Source organism: Manis javanica, chromosome 1 (genome assembly GCF_040802235.1).
Source record: "Manis javanica isolate MJ-LG chromosome 1, MJ_LKY, whole genome shotgun sequence".
Lineage (NCBI taxonomy): Eukaryota > Metazoa > Chordata > Mammalia > Pholidota > Manidae > Manis > Manis javanica.
This window is the reverse complement of record NC_133156.1, coordinates 77,222,916-77,236,675: the sequence shown is the minus strand read 5'-3', so window position 1 is coordinate 77,236,675 and position 13,760 is coordinate 77,222,916. Positions and strand designations below refer to the sequence as shown.

The 13,760-nt window shown below is 31.5% G+C and overlaps 1 protein-coding gene across 21 annotated transcripts in view; it reads right to left on the bottom strand.

Annotated features, from left to right (window-relative positions):
• Window positions 1-13,760, bottom strand: part of ARB2A (ARB2 cotranscriptional regulator A) — a 465,105-nt gene that overhangs the window by 225,896 nt on the left and 225,449 nt on the right. For all 21 annotated transcript variants that reach the window (XM_073234034.1, XM_073234024.1, XM_073233975.1 and 18 more), the window contains one exon: window positions 5,169-5,387. In XM_073234034.1, the coding sequence (XP_073090135.1) occupies window positions 5,169-5,387 (219 nt within the window). The remainder of the gene's footprint in view (window positions 1-5,168; window positions 5,388-13,760) is intronic.

Sequence of the window (13,760 nt, the reverse complement as noted above, 5' to 3'; positions counted from 1 at the left end):
CAGTTCTCAACCCAACACATTAAAAAACAGATGCTTTAAAAAATGATCTGTTGGCAAGATGCTTGTTAAAATTTTATCAGTTGAAATATTAAAATTCATTATGAATTAATTAACACATTATATAAAAATAAAATGTTTTTGTTTCATCATTTTATAAAGTACTATAACCAGTGGTGATTAACACTGGGAATTTTGTGTGTCTTTATATGTGTTGCTCAAAAAGAAACTAAATTTATAGGATTACCACTAAATTGATGACATTTTCTGTCTTCACTCTTGAATTCAGTTGGCAGATGTTTTTGAGAACAAAAAATTCCATCTTATTACAAAACATATTAAGTAGGTTTTTCTGCCAGGCATGTCTGACATGATGTTTATTGCCTAGACCAAATCAATCCCCTTAATAAACCATAATAGATGCCAGCAAGTACATTATTTCATAGTTACGGAAAGTTGCCACATGAAACAATAAGTACTTTGATCTCTCAGGCTCTGTTCCTAATGCATCAGAAAGGTATTACATAATCCAATAGCTAGTCATATCTACTTATATGCATTTAGTTAGTAAAATTAAATTATACTTTGCTAATCCTAAAATTTTAGGCCTGAATTCTCTTTATGTCTGCCTGTGTATAGTAGATATTTGTGAAAATTTGCAAGGAGATTATGTCTATTTAATAGATGTCAGAGAAAAAGAAAATTCAAGTTGAATATACAAGGAAAATAAAATCCAGAGATTAAATAATCATAGATTGTAATATAAAACAAATGAATATGGTTGCTAAAGCATTAGCACACAGGACAAGGGGTACAGAAGAGAAGACAGTATATCTATTAGTCTTCACCAATATTTTGGACATAACCCAAGTCAGAACATCAAAAACACATTTTCTTATAAGAAAGCTTCAGTGTATCAGAGTTGGCTGTTACTGAACAATTGCAAAAATTCACATGATTTCTGAAAAAAATCAGTCCGAAAACTAGACATCAAATATCTCGCATGTTAAGGAATAAGATTTTTGATGGATGTCAACAAGCAATCAATCTATAAATATTTGACTATCTTCAAATGTGTAATGCCAGCCTCTGCCAAGATTCCTATTTTGTAAATGTCTTATCCACATTTGGATTTTTCCTTCTGTGGCCATGTAATTTCCTTTCCCCCTCCACTCCTAGCATTTTTTTTTTTAACATTCTGAGTCTAATCCTTCTCTACTTGTCACCACAGACCACAACTAAATCTCTTAAAGAAGAGATATTTAAGCAGTTCCAGCTCAATATTTAGATCAGCATCAAGTCATTTTTGCCTATATTTCATCTATCTACTTTAAAGTTCTTTTAACTGGTCTATTTTTCCTTAGTATGAGCACTTGACCTCTTCTGCTCTAATTTGATACTAGAATAACTCTTACTCCTGTACTTCAGGTCACATTATCTAGGTATGTCTAGACTAAGGCCTAGTCTTTTTGCTTTGGTCTCCTTCTGGGGATTAGATTCTATTGAGTGGGTTTGTATCAATTCCTAATTCCCTCACAGTATGCTCTATACTATTGTAAAAACCAGCTCATATCTGCTTATTCTTAAAAGATTTGACTTGCAATTCTAAAATCTATACAGCATGCTCAAAGATCTAAAGGACTGTGGGGAGATCTAATAGAAAGTATGAAAGATAAACTGATAATATTAAGAATGAGACAAAAACATGAAATTTCCAGACAGCACATGATAAATTCCACATAAATTAACTAATCATAATAACTTCCATGTGTCATAGTAAGGAGAGGTCATTAATTATGGAGAGGGAAAGGTGGGATTTTAGCTGGGCACTACAACATGGATAGAATTTGGATTGAGGGAAAGAACAAGATTAGAGCTACAGATCCCACAAAGCACGAAGTATGTACAGGGCTGGATCAAGGATGGCAACTTGGCGGTACTCTTATAAACAACGTGTGTAAAACAGAAAGAGCAGTTGATTAGCATGAAATATTTCATTTTCACCCATAATTTCAGCATCATGATAACATAGCTAAAAAAGAAAACAGGATATCCCACTTTTATTTATTTAGATGAAAATGTATAGGTCAATCAAGGTGTCAAATTTTGACATAGCTACTTTTTATCATTAATTTTTGAAAATGTATTATCAGCTATTGGATTGAGTAGGGCACTAACAATATAATTGTTTAACATTTTGGTTTGTTTGAATGTTTCCTCACAGAAAATCAAGTAGAATACTTGAATGATGCAGGACACATAAAAAAAAAAGTGGTAGTGGTCTGGAATTTTAATCCTGGCTCTACTACCTTATTTATCAAATAAAAGCTTATTGTGAAGGCTCTGTTCTAAAAGTATTTATTATGACGGCTCTGGGTACCCAGCAGTGGGAAAAACAGACTAAGTCCCTGACCTCATGAGGAACTTTGTGACCCTGGAAAATTAGAAGGTTTTGACCCACAGTTATCTCTTCTGTAAAACTGGATCTACATTAGTGATCCTATTAAAAGAGAATATATATACACATATATGTTTTATACATAACAATATATTTATTAGTTATTAATTATTTATAACTAAATTATAGACATTTGATAGTATCTATTAAATAACACCTGTTCAAAATCTATATAATCATCAGATATAATTTACTATATATCATACTTTTGTTATAATTGGTTTAATTTTCCTATTTCAGATACATATTTTGTTTTCAACCAGTTAGAACAATGTGGTAAACAGGGAAGGGAGCAAGAATCTACAATTAGAAAGAAGTCTTGGTTTCAACACTTAGTTACATCATTTACTACTTATGTGATCCTGGACAACAAAGGGCCATCTGCAGATCAGATTCTTACGTCTAAAATAAGGATAAAACTATCTGATACACCTGCCTCACTGGGTTGTTCCAAAGAATAGATGATCAATTTCAAAATGTAACTGGTTAAGAAATATATAAATAAAAGTTAATTTGCCCCTATCACATAAATCTGAAAATCACAAATACTTGCTATTTGGAGACGTGTAGAAGGAAGGAGAGTACTAGAAGAAGCCACTCCTCCCGGGGACCAAAGTTACTTAAGAATTAATGCACCTTACACAAATTGAACCATTGTTCTCTTCCCAACTACAAGATCATACCTTATTATCTAGAAGTATGTTTGAAGAATATTATCGTAACTCTGTTATTTTGCACAATTACAGAAGATTTTAAGTGAAAGGGCATTTATTTAGAAAAATAACATTCCACAGCTAAGACTATCAGGTATAAAGTTATATTACGTACATGAATCTATTTTTGTCTTTCAGTGTTTTGACAGGAACCTTGACTGATCAATAAATGAATGAGCACAAGAAAGAGGCTAAAAGACATGATAAGGAGGAAGTAAAAATGCAGAAGTATAAAAGAGTTAAAAGAATTAAAGAAGACAAAGGGAAAGAGAACAGATCTTAACAAAAAAACAGTAAAACAACAGAACAATATTTTTTCCCTTGGTGTAAGAAAAAAAGTTGATGAAGGGTAAATGAAATGGATGTGAAAAAAAGAATAAAGAAAATGCACACATACAAGAGAACAAAAGAAAAAAACCAAAGCAATGGGGACAAGATAAACAGAAAACAGAAAAGAAGAAATAAAACCTACAAGACAGATGTCAGAAATAGATGCTCAATCTGTACATATCATAGGCAAATAAACTGTTTAAGAAGAAATAAAAAACAATATAGAAAATCACTTTGGTTTGCATTATATAAGCAAGTGAATATATTCCCTTAATGATCTGTATATTTCAAAAACTGACACAATTCATTTTTGGAATCCAGATATCAGAGGTAATTCTTCTTTAACTCTGTCCTAAAGTAGTGGTTGACAGACTGGCTCATATAATTAGGAAACTGATGACAACTGATCAAGAAGAAGGTGACATCATGATCCTGATGTGATCATAGGAAAGAAAGGTGGTAAATATAGCCACATTAGAACAAGTGAGCTAATCATTGATCTAAATCTAATCACTGTTTTGTTTTTCAAATAATATATTTAATAGTGAGATGCTTTCCAGAAATTTAAAGATTACAATCTGCCCAACTTTTGCTTAACTAATTGTATGATATGCTTTGGGTATTCTTGGTCTGGATACATTTTTTGGGGGGTCTTGGAAATTTCTATCCTGCTTTTACTACTGCTTTACTGTCATAACTTGCTCAACAGACTGACCTATAACCAAATGTCTTGAATGTTTGGAGTACAAAATTCCCAAAAGCATAGTGATTATGCCATGAACTAAAAGTATAATAAAGAGACTTAGCCATGTATTTCCCCTCAAAAGTGATATGAAATATTATATTAGTGAGCTTTTAAAGTAAATATAAGAATAGTTAAAGTTGATTAATTTGAAATTTTACTATCTTGCAATATAATTTATAAACACTAATTTTATAAACACTAATTTAGCTATGTTTAAATGTTCTAAGTTGCTCTTTTGAAGAACATATAGTCACTATTTTACTTACCCAGAACCATTTTTGACATGCTTTATTCTTAACTTATATTTCTAGCATCCTAATAAGCACTTTGAAAATTTTAAGTATCTGTCCCATATATATAGTGTAGTCTGTATCTCAAGCAGAATGTGTCAAAGTGCAAATAAAATTGTTTGTGTCCCTTACAGAATGAGGACTCCTTAGGCAGCACTGCTGTAACGATCCCATGCTGCTAACATTACAAAGCGCAAAGGTTCACTTGGTAAAAAAAGAGCAAAGGACATAGTTCCCTCATTATACTATCCCTAAACTGTCCTCACTTAATATGTATTATATTAATTACTCTTCCTCCCTCCATCTGCTTTCAGAAGTTAAACTGAGACACTGTGATGTATGGTTGCTTGCAGGAAAACAATGCATTAAAAACTATTACCACCCGAGATGAAGACTGATGTTTTGTACAGTGCATTATTAACTGCTTTTGAGGTTTAAATAAAATATCACACTAAAATAAGAATTTTGTGATTCTAAATAAAAAAACAGAAAACACTTCATCCAAGTAACATCCATGGGATATAAATGGTTAAAAAGTAGAGAGTTAAAACCTTCTTTTTAAAAACAAACAAAACAATTTATGTGAAATAAAGTATAAGGAAAGGAAAGGAAATAATGAAAATCTTATTACTTACTCTGATATACAACTGCATCGTTTCTTTTTCTCTTTGGGGGTTACGATACTTCTCATAGAAATCGCGTCGTTTCTTTATTTCTTTAGAAACTTTATCTTTTCTTTCCCGTTTTTCTGCTGGTTCCTCTGAACTATCAGAAGATGACTGTACGTGTGTCTTTGGCTTTTCTACTTCAATATAGTTTTCATTGGGATTCAGTACTATTACTCCATATCCTTCCTGTTTTGAAAACAAAGAAGGCAGGAGAATTTAATTTTAGGAACCATTTCAATTCATAAAAACATTCTTAATATCTCACAGTAAGTGATGTAATATAGTAGCATATTCACTAAAATACTACTATAAAATGCTTGTTCTAATTTTCCAACAGAAAGTCATTTAAATTGTGTGTATTATGTGTGTCAACAAGCATAGATGATCTTTAATAAAACTAACTTATAACAAAGATCATAAAGTTTAAAAATTTTTAAGAAGTACTTCAAATCTCCCAGAACCCAAAATGACTGAAATATATTATTGAATAACAAGTATGCTCTCAAGCTACATTAATATTTATATAATTTGAGAAAATAACCTCTTAGAAATTGAAGTTTACAACTCAAACTGCATTTTGTTAGGTTTTCTTCATTTTATAATTGCTCTTTATGAGTATTTTTTATTCAAATTTTAAAAATTTTGTTCAAATTTTAAAAAGAATAAGTAATTAAAGGGGAATAAATCCAATCTAACAGTCTACAGATTCACATGTCTATACTAGCAAAAACATATATTATCTACCTGTGTACTTCGTATTTTTTTCACTTCTTTCAGGGGCCACAAAAATCATAAAACAAACTAAGTAACTATAACGTATGGCAGCAATTCTTTAATCCTAAAATGTTTTTCATTTTTCAATTATAATAACTATTTCTCTTTACAAAGAACTAGTACCAGGAAACAAATTCTAAAGTTTAAAATACAGCTTATTGAGCTACTAAATATTTTTAAAAGGTTTTTAAAACACATTTTCCTGTGTGACTTATTTCTGGCAAGGTAAACATTTCTATGTTTATAATTAAGGAAAGTTTTGGTATTTATGTTATATAACTAATGGACTAATCTAACCATGAGAAAACAGAAAAGGCTAAACCAATACCACTGACAAGCACATGCAACACAAATTTTTAAAGCTATTTATAGCTTGTCTTTTCTGTTCAACTCTGTACTGTGGGTGTCTCAGTTTTGCTTTGTAAAATCCTGTAAGGTTATGCTTATAGTATGTTTGTATTATGATAAAATACATCTAAGAGTTTTGGAAAATAGAGCTTAAAAAAATTTCATCCTTACTAAATAAAAAGCATACACTTTTTCTAAAACTATGTAGAAGCTTCTACTTCAAGTTTAAAATTTAATTCTTTTTTTACCAAACCGACCATAAAAAATGATTTAAAAAACTCATAGCAGTAATAATAAACCAGTATTAGCATAGACTCAATTATCTTTTTCTTAAATATGCTACATTGCCACGCATACTTGTTTTTTAACAGTTGGTTTCCCAAACTATGTACAAACTTCACTGGGATTGTTTCAATTTTACTCCCCTAATCACTTGATATTATTGTCTTAAAACAATCATATGGTTTGGAGATTTTCAGATCACCGAAGTTCTGATTTCAGTGATAGGACTGTTAATTAAGATATAGTTGTCTTACATATACGAAAACTGTGTAATAATATATACCAAATTAACAAAATCCCATGTTTATCAATACATGTTCAAGTAAAACTTTTAGATAAATACCTCTCTCCCAAAAGCCTTATAAAATATTTTACAAATTTTTAAATTTGTAAAATATTTTAAATGTTCTGTATCAAGGCACAAAAGAGGGTTTTTCTTTTAAGTTTCTTAGCTGGTAGGTCAAAGTTTTACCAACAAAAGAAATTTTATTTGGTCCTGCTTCATTCTAATCTGTATAGCTATTCAAAAGTCTTGTAATTCATTGTGATCACTGTCAGGTAGACAGATTGTCACTTGGTGATTTTCTACAGTTGGACACACTTGACTAGTTATTAAAATCACATTTGAAATAAGTTCTTACCCCTCTTCCTTGTGCCTCTTACAACTTTTCACGCCCTTCTCAAATTTCAGCTATAACTTCTCCTCCCACCAAAAGTAAGTTAAAGAACACTGTTGCACTCTGCTAAGCAGGGTGAAATAGAGGCATTCAGTGCACTGTCTCTGGTATAAGGAACATAGTCAAAAAAGGTCACCATAGGCCAAAAAGAAAATTGCCTCCTTACTAGATTCTGTACCGTGAGTAAGTGGTCTCCTGTCATGTTTCTTCCCTGCCTTCTCTGAGTGAATAGAACTTTAAACACACACACACACACACACACACACACACACACACACACACACACACACACACGCACACACAAGCGCGCACACACACGCGCACGCGCACACATGCACGCATGCTCCTACTTATACATGACTTAGAGTTAACAAGCCCAAAATGAATCTTAGAATTCCTAGAGACAAAAATATTGATATACTACATTTTAATGATAACACAAAAAATTTCAAACAAGGTACCGAAGTGGGACTTAAATACATTGACAGAATGTGAGCATCATCTTTGCACAGTGAATGAATTCCAAGTAAAGGTAAACTCCAGACAAAATTTATAGTCACTAGAAGTATAAAATGATCACCTTAATTTATAAATTTAATCACTAGAAATATTTTCATAATATCAGGTTTATATAAGCAGAAGTTCTTACTATAATTTTTGGAAATCATGGATTGAAAAAGTATTGTGCTTATTTGATTTTAAATGGACTCTGAAATTTTATGTATCCCATCTAAATAAGTATAAAAAAAAGACAAAAGCCTTATAAAATATTTTACAAATTTATTGATGATTTATTTTACATAAATCATCAAAGTAGTATTTGTCTAAGTTATCGATTATGTAACTGAAAATTACATGACTCATTTGTCCAATTTTATAAAGACACAATGTCAATTTTTCACTGAGGTGTCAACAGATAAAATATGATCCTATTTTTAAATCACCACTATATAAATCAATTAAAGAATTTTTATCATTTAGATTTAAACAATGAATGTTTCTCTTTAAACACCTGAATTATTTAGAAAACATTTTACCATTTAGATATTTCATAGTACCAGATTAATTAATGGAATAACAATCGAGAAATATTCAGGAATATTTTCTGCAGAAATGAGAGCTAATTTTAATAAATGTCTTTGTTGCAAATTCAATTATCCTTCTGTAAAAAACTTACATTTTTCAATTAAAGTTTTCCTGATAAATTAGTTAATACAATATTCATAGAGACCATTCATAACCGTTTTATAATGAATAGGAGAAAGCTGGAGCAACAAAATAAAGTCAACTATCCCATTTACATGCTCTGCCAAAGATATGTAGTAAAACTTCATCTTCTCCTGTCACATATAGGCATTATAGAAAAAAATCCCTCTATATAATAGAGCTACAAAGATTTTTTGCCATGTAAACATTAATATATGGAAACCAAGGAGTCAAAGCGTATAGTGAAATAAAGCAGATAACATACCAATAGTTTCATTTAACCATTTTAAATAGAGTAACTTCAATTTATATCTATAAGAAAATCAGAATTAGTTCTATTCCCAGTAATTCAATCAGTACATACAGAAATAACTTAAAAAAAAGAGAGAGCGAGCGAGCTCCTACTTTGACCTTTAACAAATGTATCCATCAAGTTTTACGATACTACCCTACAAAATCAGGGATCGAATATAATTTCATAAAAGAACTGTGTAGTGCCACTCTTAGAACCTTGAGTATTTTATATTAAAGTACTGTTTTTATATTTAATTAGTCCTTAAGCATGCTAAATTCCTTATCAGATGAAACGTTAGGTCGTTTCAAATATACAAGGAAACTTCTGTTATCTTTAACAAGATAAAATGATCAAACTGATTATCTAACATTCTACAACTAAATAAAACTTCTGGCATCTTTCATGATTTACCCAAATCATTTCCAATATTCAACATTACAAGAGACAAAGCATACATAAAGTTGCCAGTTAACTGTTATGTTTGATCATAGTCTAGTAGAAGATCAAGAAAGCAATCAAAAGGACAGATATTTATCTCTTTAATTTATATCATTCCATTTTCTACCCTTTTGTAGTTTGAACTGTAGTTTCATTTTTAGACCTGCGTTTATAAGGTATAAACCATGGGATCTTAACCAGAAATCCTCAAAATTTTATTGCTAGATGTAGCATTGTAGTCAGCATGAGTACTTGTTGTGATTTAAACAGAATACACAGGCCTCTGGGTCTCCTTGACTTTGAAGTCCATGGATGCACTTACTAATAAATAATAATCCATTTATCATTCAATCAACAAATGATGGCTTAGGTTAGAGGTCTAAAACAAATTGGTGCCAAACACAAAGAACCAATGAGGAAACTTAGTAAAGAAATTAAATTCAGTATAGAAAAGTACTTATCAAGAACATTCTACAAATAGATAAAATTCTTAAATGTCTGGTAAAAAACACACTGTAGTTTCAATTCCAATGATACCTTGCTGAAACTGAGGACTTATCCAAGTTAATTTGCCTATTAATTATCAAAGTATATGGAAGATGGAAAATAGGAGCAAATCCTACATCCTTTCAAATCTCCTGTGGTTGGGTAAATAAAAAATTAGGTGAAAATACTCAGTTGTGCATATTAACCTGCCAATACTGCAAGCCACATGTGACCAAAAAGGTCAGGGGCCAGAGTAGAATCCTTTGACCTATGGAATTACCTGTTTTGGTCTTCAGGCAAGGCTCTTATCAATCATATTTCTCAAGTTCAGCATTTTATCTGCTTGGTTTGAAAGAAGATAGGTGCTCATCCTCAAGGGAAATGAAACCCAAAGTGTTTTAGTTATAAACTACATCTGCCCATAGTTAAGATGGACAGACCACTGTCCATTCATCTTCTCTGAAAGATACATGTTGTGTTTATTCTCATTTTTTCCACAAGAAAGGTATGTATGTGTCACTGTTGCAACATCCTAGGTGCAACAGTGAGATGAGGTCATGACAACCAATCAGAAGTCACCAGTGAAGCGTTAAAGTAAACATAGCTGTTGGAGCTGCAGCTCTGCTTGAAAAATGCCCCCTCCATTATTTCAGCAATTTTTCTCAAGACGTGACCTGGGACTGAAATGTCTGAAACGTCACTTGACTCCATTTTGTGCTTCCTCCCAATGTGCATTTAGGTAACAGCAACCTGCTAATATTCTGTAAAATGTTTGTCACAACCATGCTTTAACTTGTAGCTCCCTAAAGTCTAATGTTGTGTTCCATGGTGTAAAAATACCATAATATGACCAACATAGATTATCCCAGTAAGTTTCCAACTTCAAATAGCTCATCAAGTTAGTCAGTGAAAGAAAACATGCCACAAAAAGTTTTCAGAGGACCACCTGTTGTCTATTATTTTTACATAGCACTTACTCATAAATCATAACACAGGGTAATTAATCAAGCTGTCAAAGAGAAGGTCAAAGGTTATACGGTAGAGTCAGAAGGTCATGCATGGGCTGATAGAGGTCAGGGTCACACTGCATTCCTCATTATCAAGTTGGGATGAGAGACGGCCCAAGCAAACAAAAGTGAAAGCAGATGGAGAAGTGAGTGGATAAAAAAAAAAAAGAAAATTTCACAAACAAAAAGAAAAGTGAAAGAAGACTGTCAGCTGCCTTCAAGTAGAGAATAGAAAAGAAATACACTGAAATGTGCTCAAAGGAGCTCAAGAACATAAAGAAACTACAGTTTTATTAACTAAATTAGTTGAATATAACTTTTCTTGGCCAGTAGTGCATACTAAACAATATTAGAAAATGTTTGCCATTTCTATACCTTCCTTAGCTGGTGAGCACAAGATAAATTATGGCAAAGGCAAAGAGTTCCAAGGATAAAGTATGATTACAAAAAGAAAAAAAACTTATAATAAGAGGAGTCTTTTCCTTCAATATTGTTTCAGGGTTCCAATATACATGTGTAAACAGTTTTTAAACCATAAGACAGATAATTTTTTAGTATGATACAAAGATATCTACAAACATAAATGCATCATAAAAATCCTTTTGAATAACAAATATTCTATTATTATGCTGGCCTGAATCAGATGCAGAATACTGTGCAAAATTAGCTGTCACCCTTTGCTCAAAATCTTTGTTAATCTCATTTTGAATGTTTGCAGCTTTATCAACACATGCATCAATGTCAGCTCCTTGGTTACTGAACTGCTGTAGTTGGAGGAAGATATAATTAAAATGTTTTGGCACAGAAAAGGTGAAATTGTATCTTCCCTTGTTCCCTTAGGAGTCTGTAAAACATGAAGGATATATTGACAAACACACACCCTTGTCTCCAGTTCTGACATCCCAGGTCATCGAAGTGCTATTTATTATTTTAAAACTTCACTTTGTACTTACCCATATTATTTCCTGTTCTGTTTCTAACTTTTCCTAGGTTTTAGAACACTATGTTGCTTAAACCTCACAAATTTGTCTTCTACTCATCAGTATCTTATTTATTAAAACATTCTGTAAATGTATGAGCATCACAGAAACATTTCCCATTCATTATCAAGCACAGAAATATGATTTAATACTATAGCATTATGGAATATTTATATTCTTTGCTTCTCATTTTCATAAAAAGGCACATTCATACACCCACACATTTACACATTAAACTAAAAAAAAATAATAAGTTATAACTGTTGCCCAATGACAGATCAAAATCCCTAAGTGGATATAGAGAACCCTAAAGACACACCTCCTTTATCACGTGGTTGCAAACAGACTTGGATGGACAAATTTATATTATGGAACTTACTGTTCTGCATGCTATATATACCTTTATGCTTTAGAGTACTAAATGAAAGTCCAGTGTTCTCCTAAGTTCTTATTAAAATTATGTAAATATCATAGGACTTGCAAAGCATTATCACTTTGAACCAGTCATATGCCATACAAATATATGCTTAAGTTTTTATGTTACTCTTAAAAAATCTGCTTAAGAACTATGGTACATAATCATTTTATCTTACAATATGCCACCCTTTCCCACCTATTAAAATGTCATGTTTAAAATATTTGTTTTTTTTTTCAAGAATATGTAAGTGCTTTGTTTGTGGTTCTAGAGTCCACTTACAAGCATGAGGACATAATGAAAGACCATAAGTATTCATTGAGTCAATAATTCATTAAATACTTAATTTCATATAAAAAATATTATTTAATAAGCAGCTACTATCTACCAAGCACTGTGTTAGGTACAGTGGTATACTTATGAGTCACCTTTTATTTTAAGATATTTCCATTCAGTAGAAAATTCCAAGTCAGAATTAAATACAAACCCCTAAAATGTCTACATGAAGCCATTTTATTATTCAAGAGAGAGAGGGCTATGAAAAAGAGAAAAAACAAAGGAGAAAACATTATGATATATTCCTAAAATCAATGTAGCTAGACTTCCAAGAATAACTAATCCTAAATAGTAGGCTGTATGTGTGTTTCTGGTAAGAGTAGTGTTTAAACTCTTACTCCAACACAATGTAAATTTATTGCTTGGGGATGTGTATGTGTGTGTGTGTGTATGTGTGTGTGTGTGTATGTGTGTGTGCATGTGTATGCACACTGTATACATTCAGATATTTTTAGAAGTAAAATCATTTCATAATCTAAGGGAGAAGCTTCTTCTATACACATCTACTTCCTAATAAACAGGTGCAACTGAGTACAGCTATGAATTTCCCTTCCCACAATGACCTATGTCAGAAGATCTCATACTTCTTCTGCTAAATAATTTAATTACTTATGAGTTATGGTTTCTTTGTAACCTTTTAAATGACTAACTCATTAAAATGTAAAAATATGCAAAACATGATGTCACCGGGTCAAACAGCTGTGTTGGTAAAATTATGGTTGTGAATGTCCCCAAGAACATGAAAATATTAATAATTTATATTGCTCATTAGATGGCAAAAACTCTTCAAACAGATTTAGAGACAGATTAATTTTATAATCACAAAATGCTACACTACCTCATGGTAAGAAATCTTTCCACCATCTGTGACCCTTTGGTATACATAAAACATATAAAAATTCATAATGGTTTAAAGTTCTTCATTATAATATGCATATTTGGGGAAAATGTCTAAGAACCTGAAATATGGAGGCAAAGGACTTTGTTTCAAAAAAAAAACACAACTATTTGCCAACTTTAATCACAACTCAATTTTTCTTCAAAAAGGACACAGTAATAGCTAATAAGTTATAGTGAGACAGTCAACAAGTCATACCTCTGCAAGCCAGTATGATGAGGTTACTGTCTTAGGCTGCTTAAAAACAAATGACACACTGTGACTTCAAACCCTGTATTAATTGCCAAATCTGTACTATTCAGCCAGGAAACCACCTTCCTAATCATGACATTTTTCTGTCTCATAAGCAATTTAAACATCAAATACATTATTTACCATAGTAAATTATGGAAATGTGTTCTTCTAGTATTAGCCAGA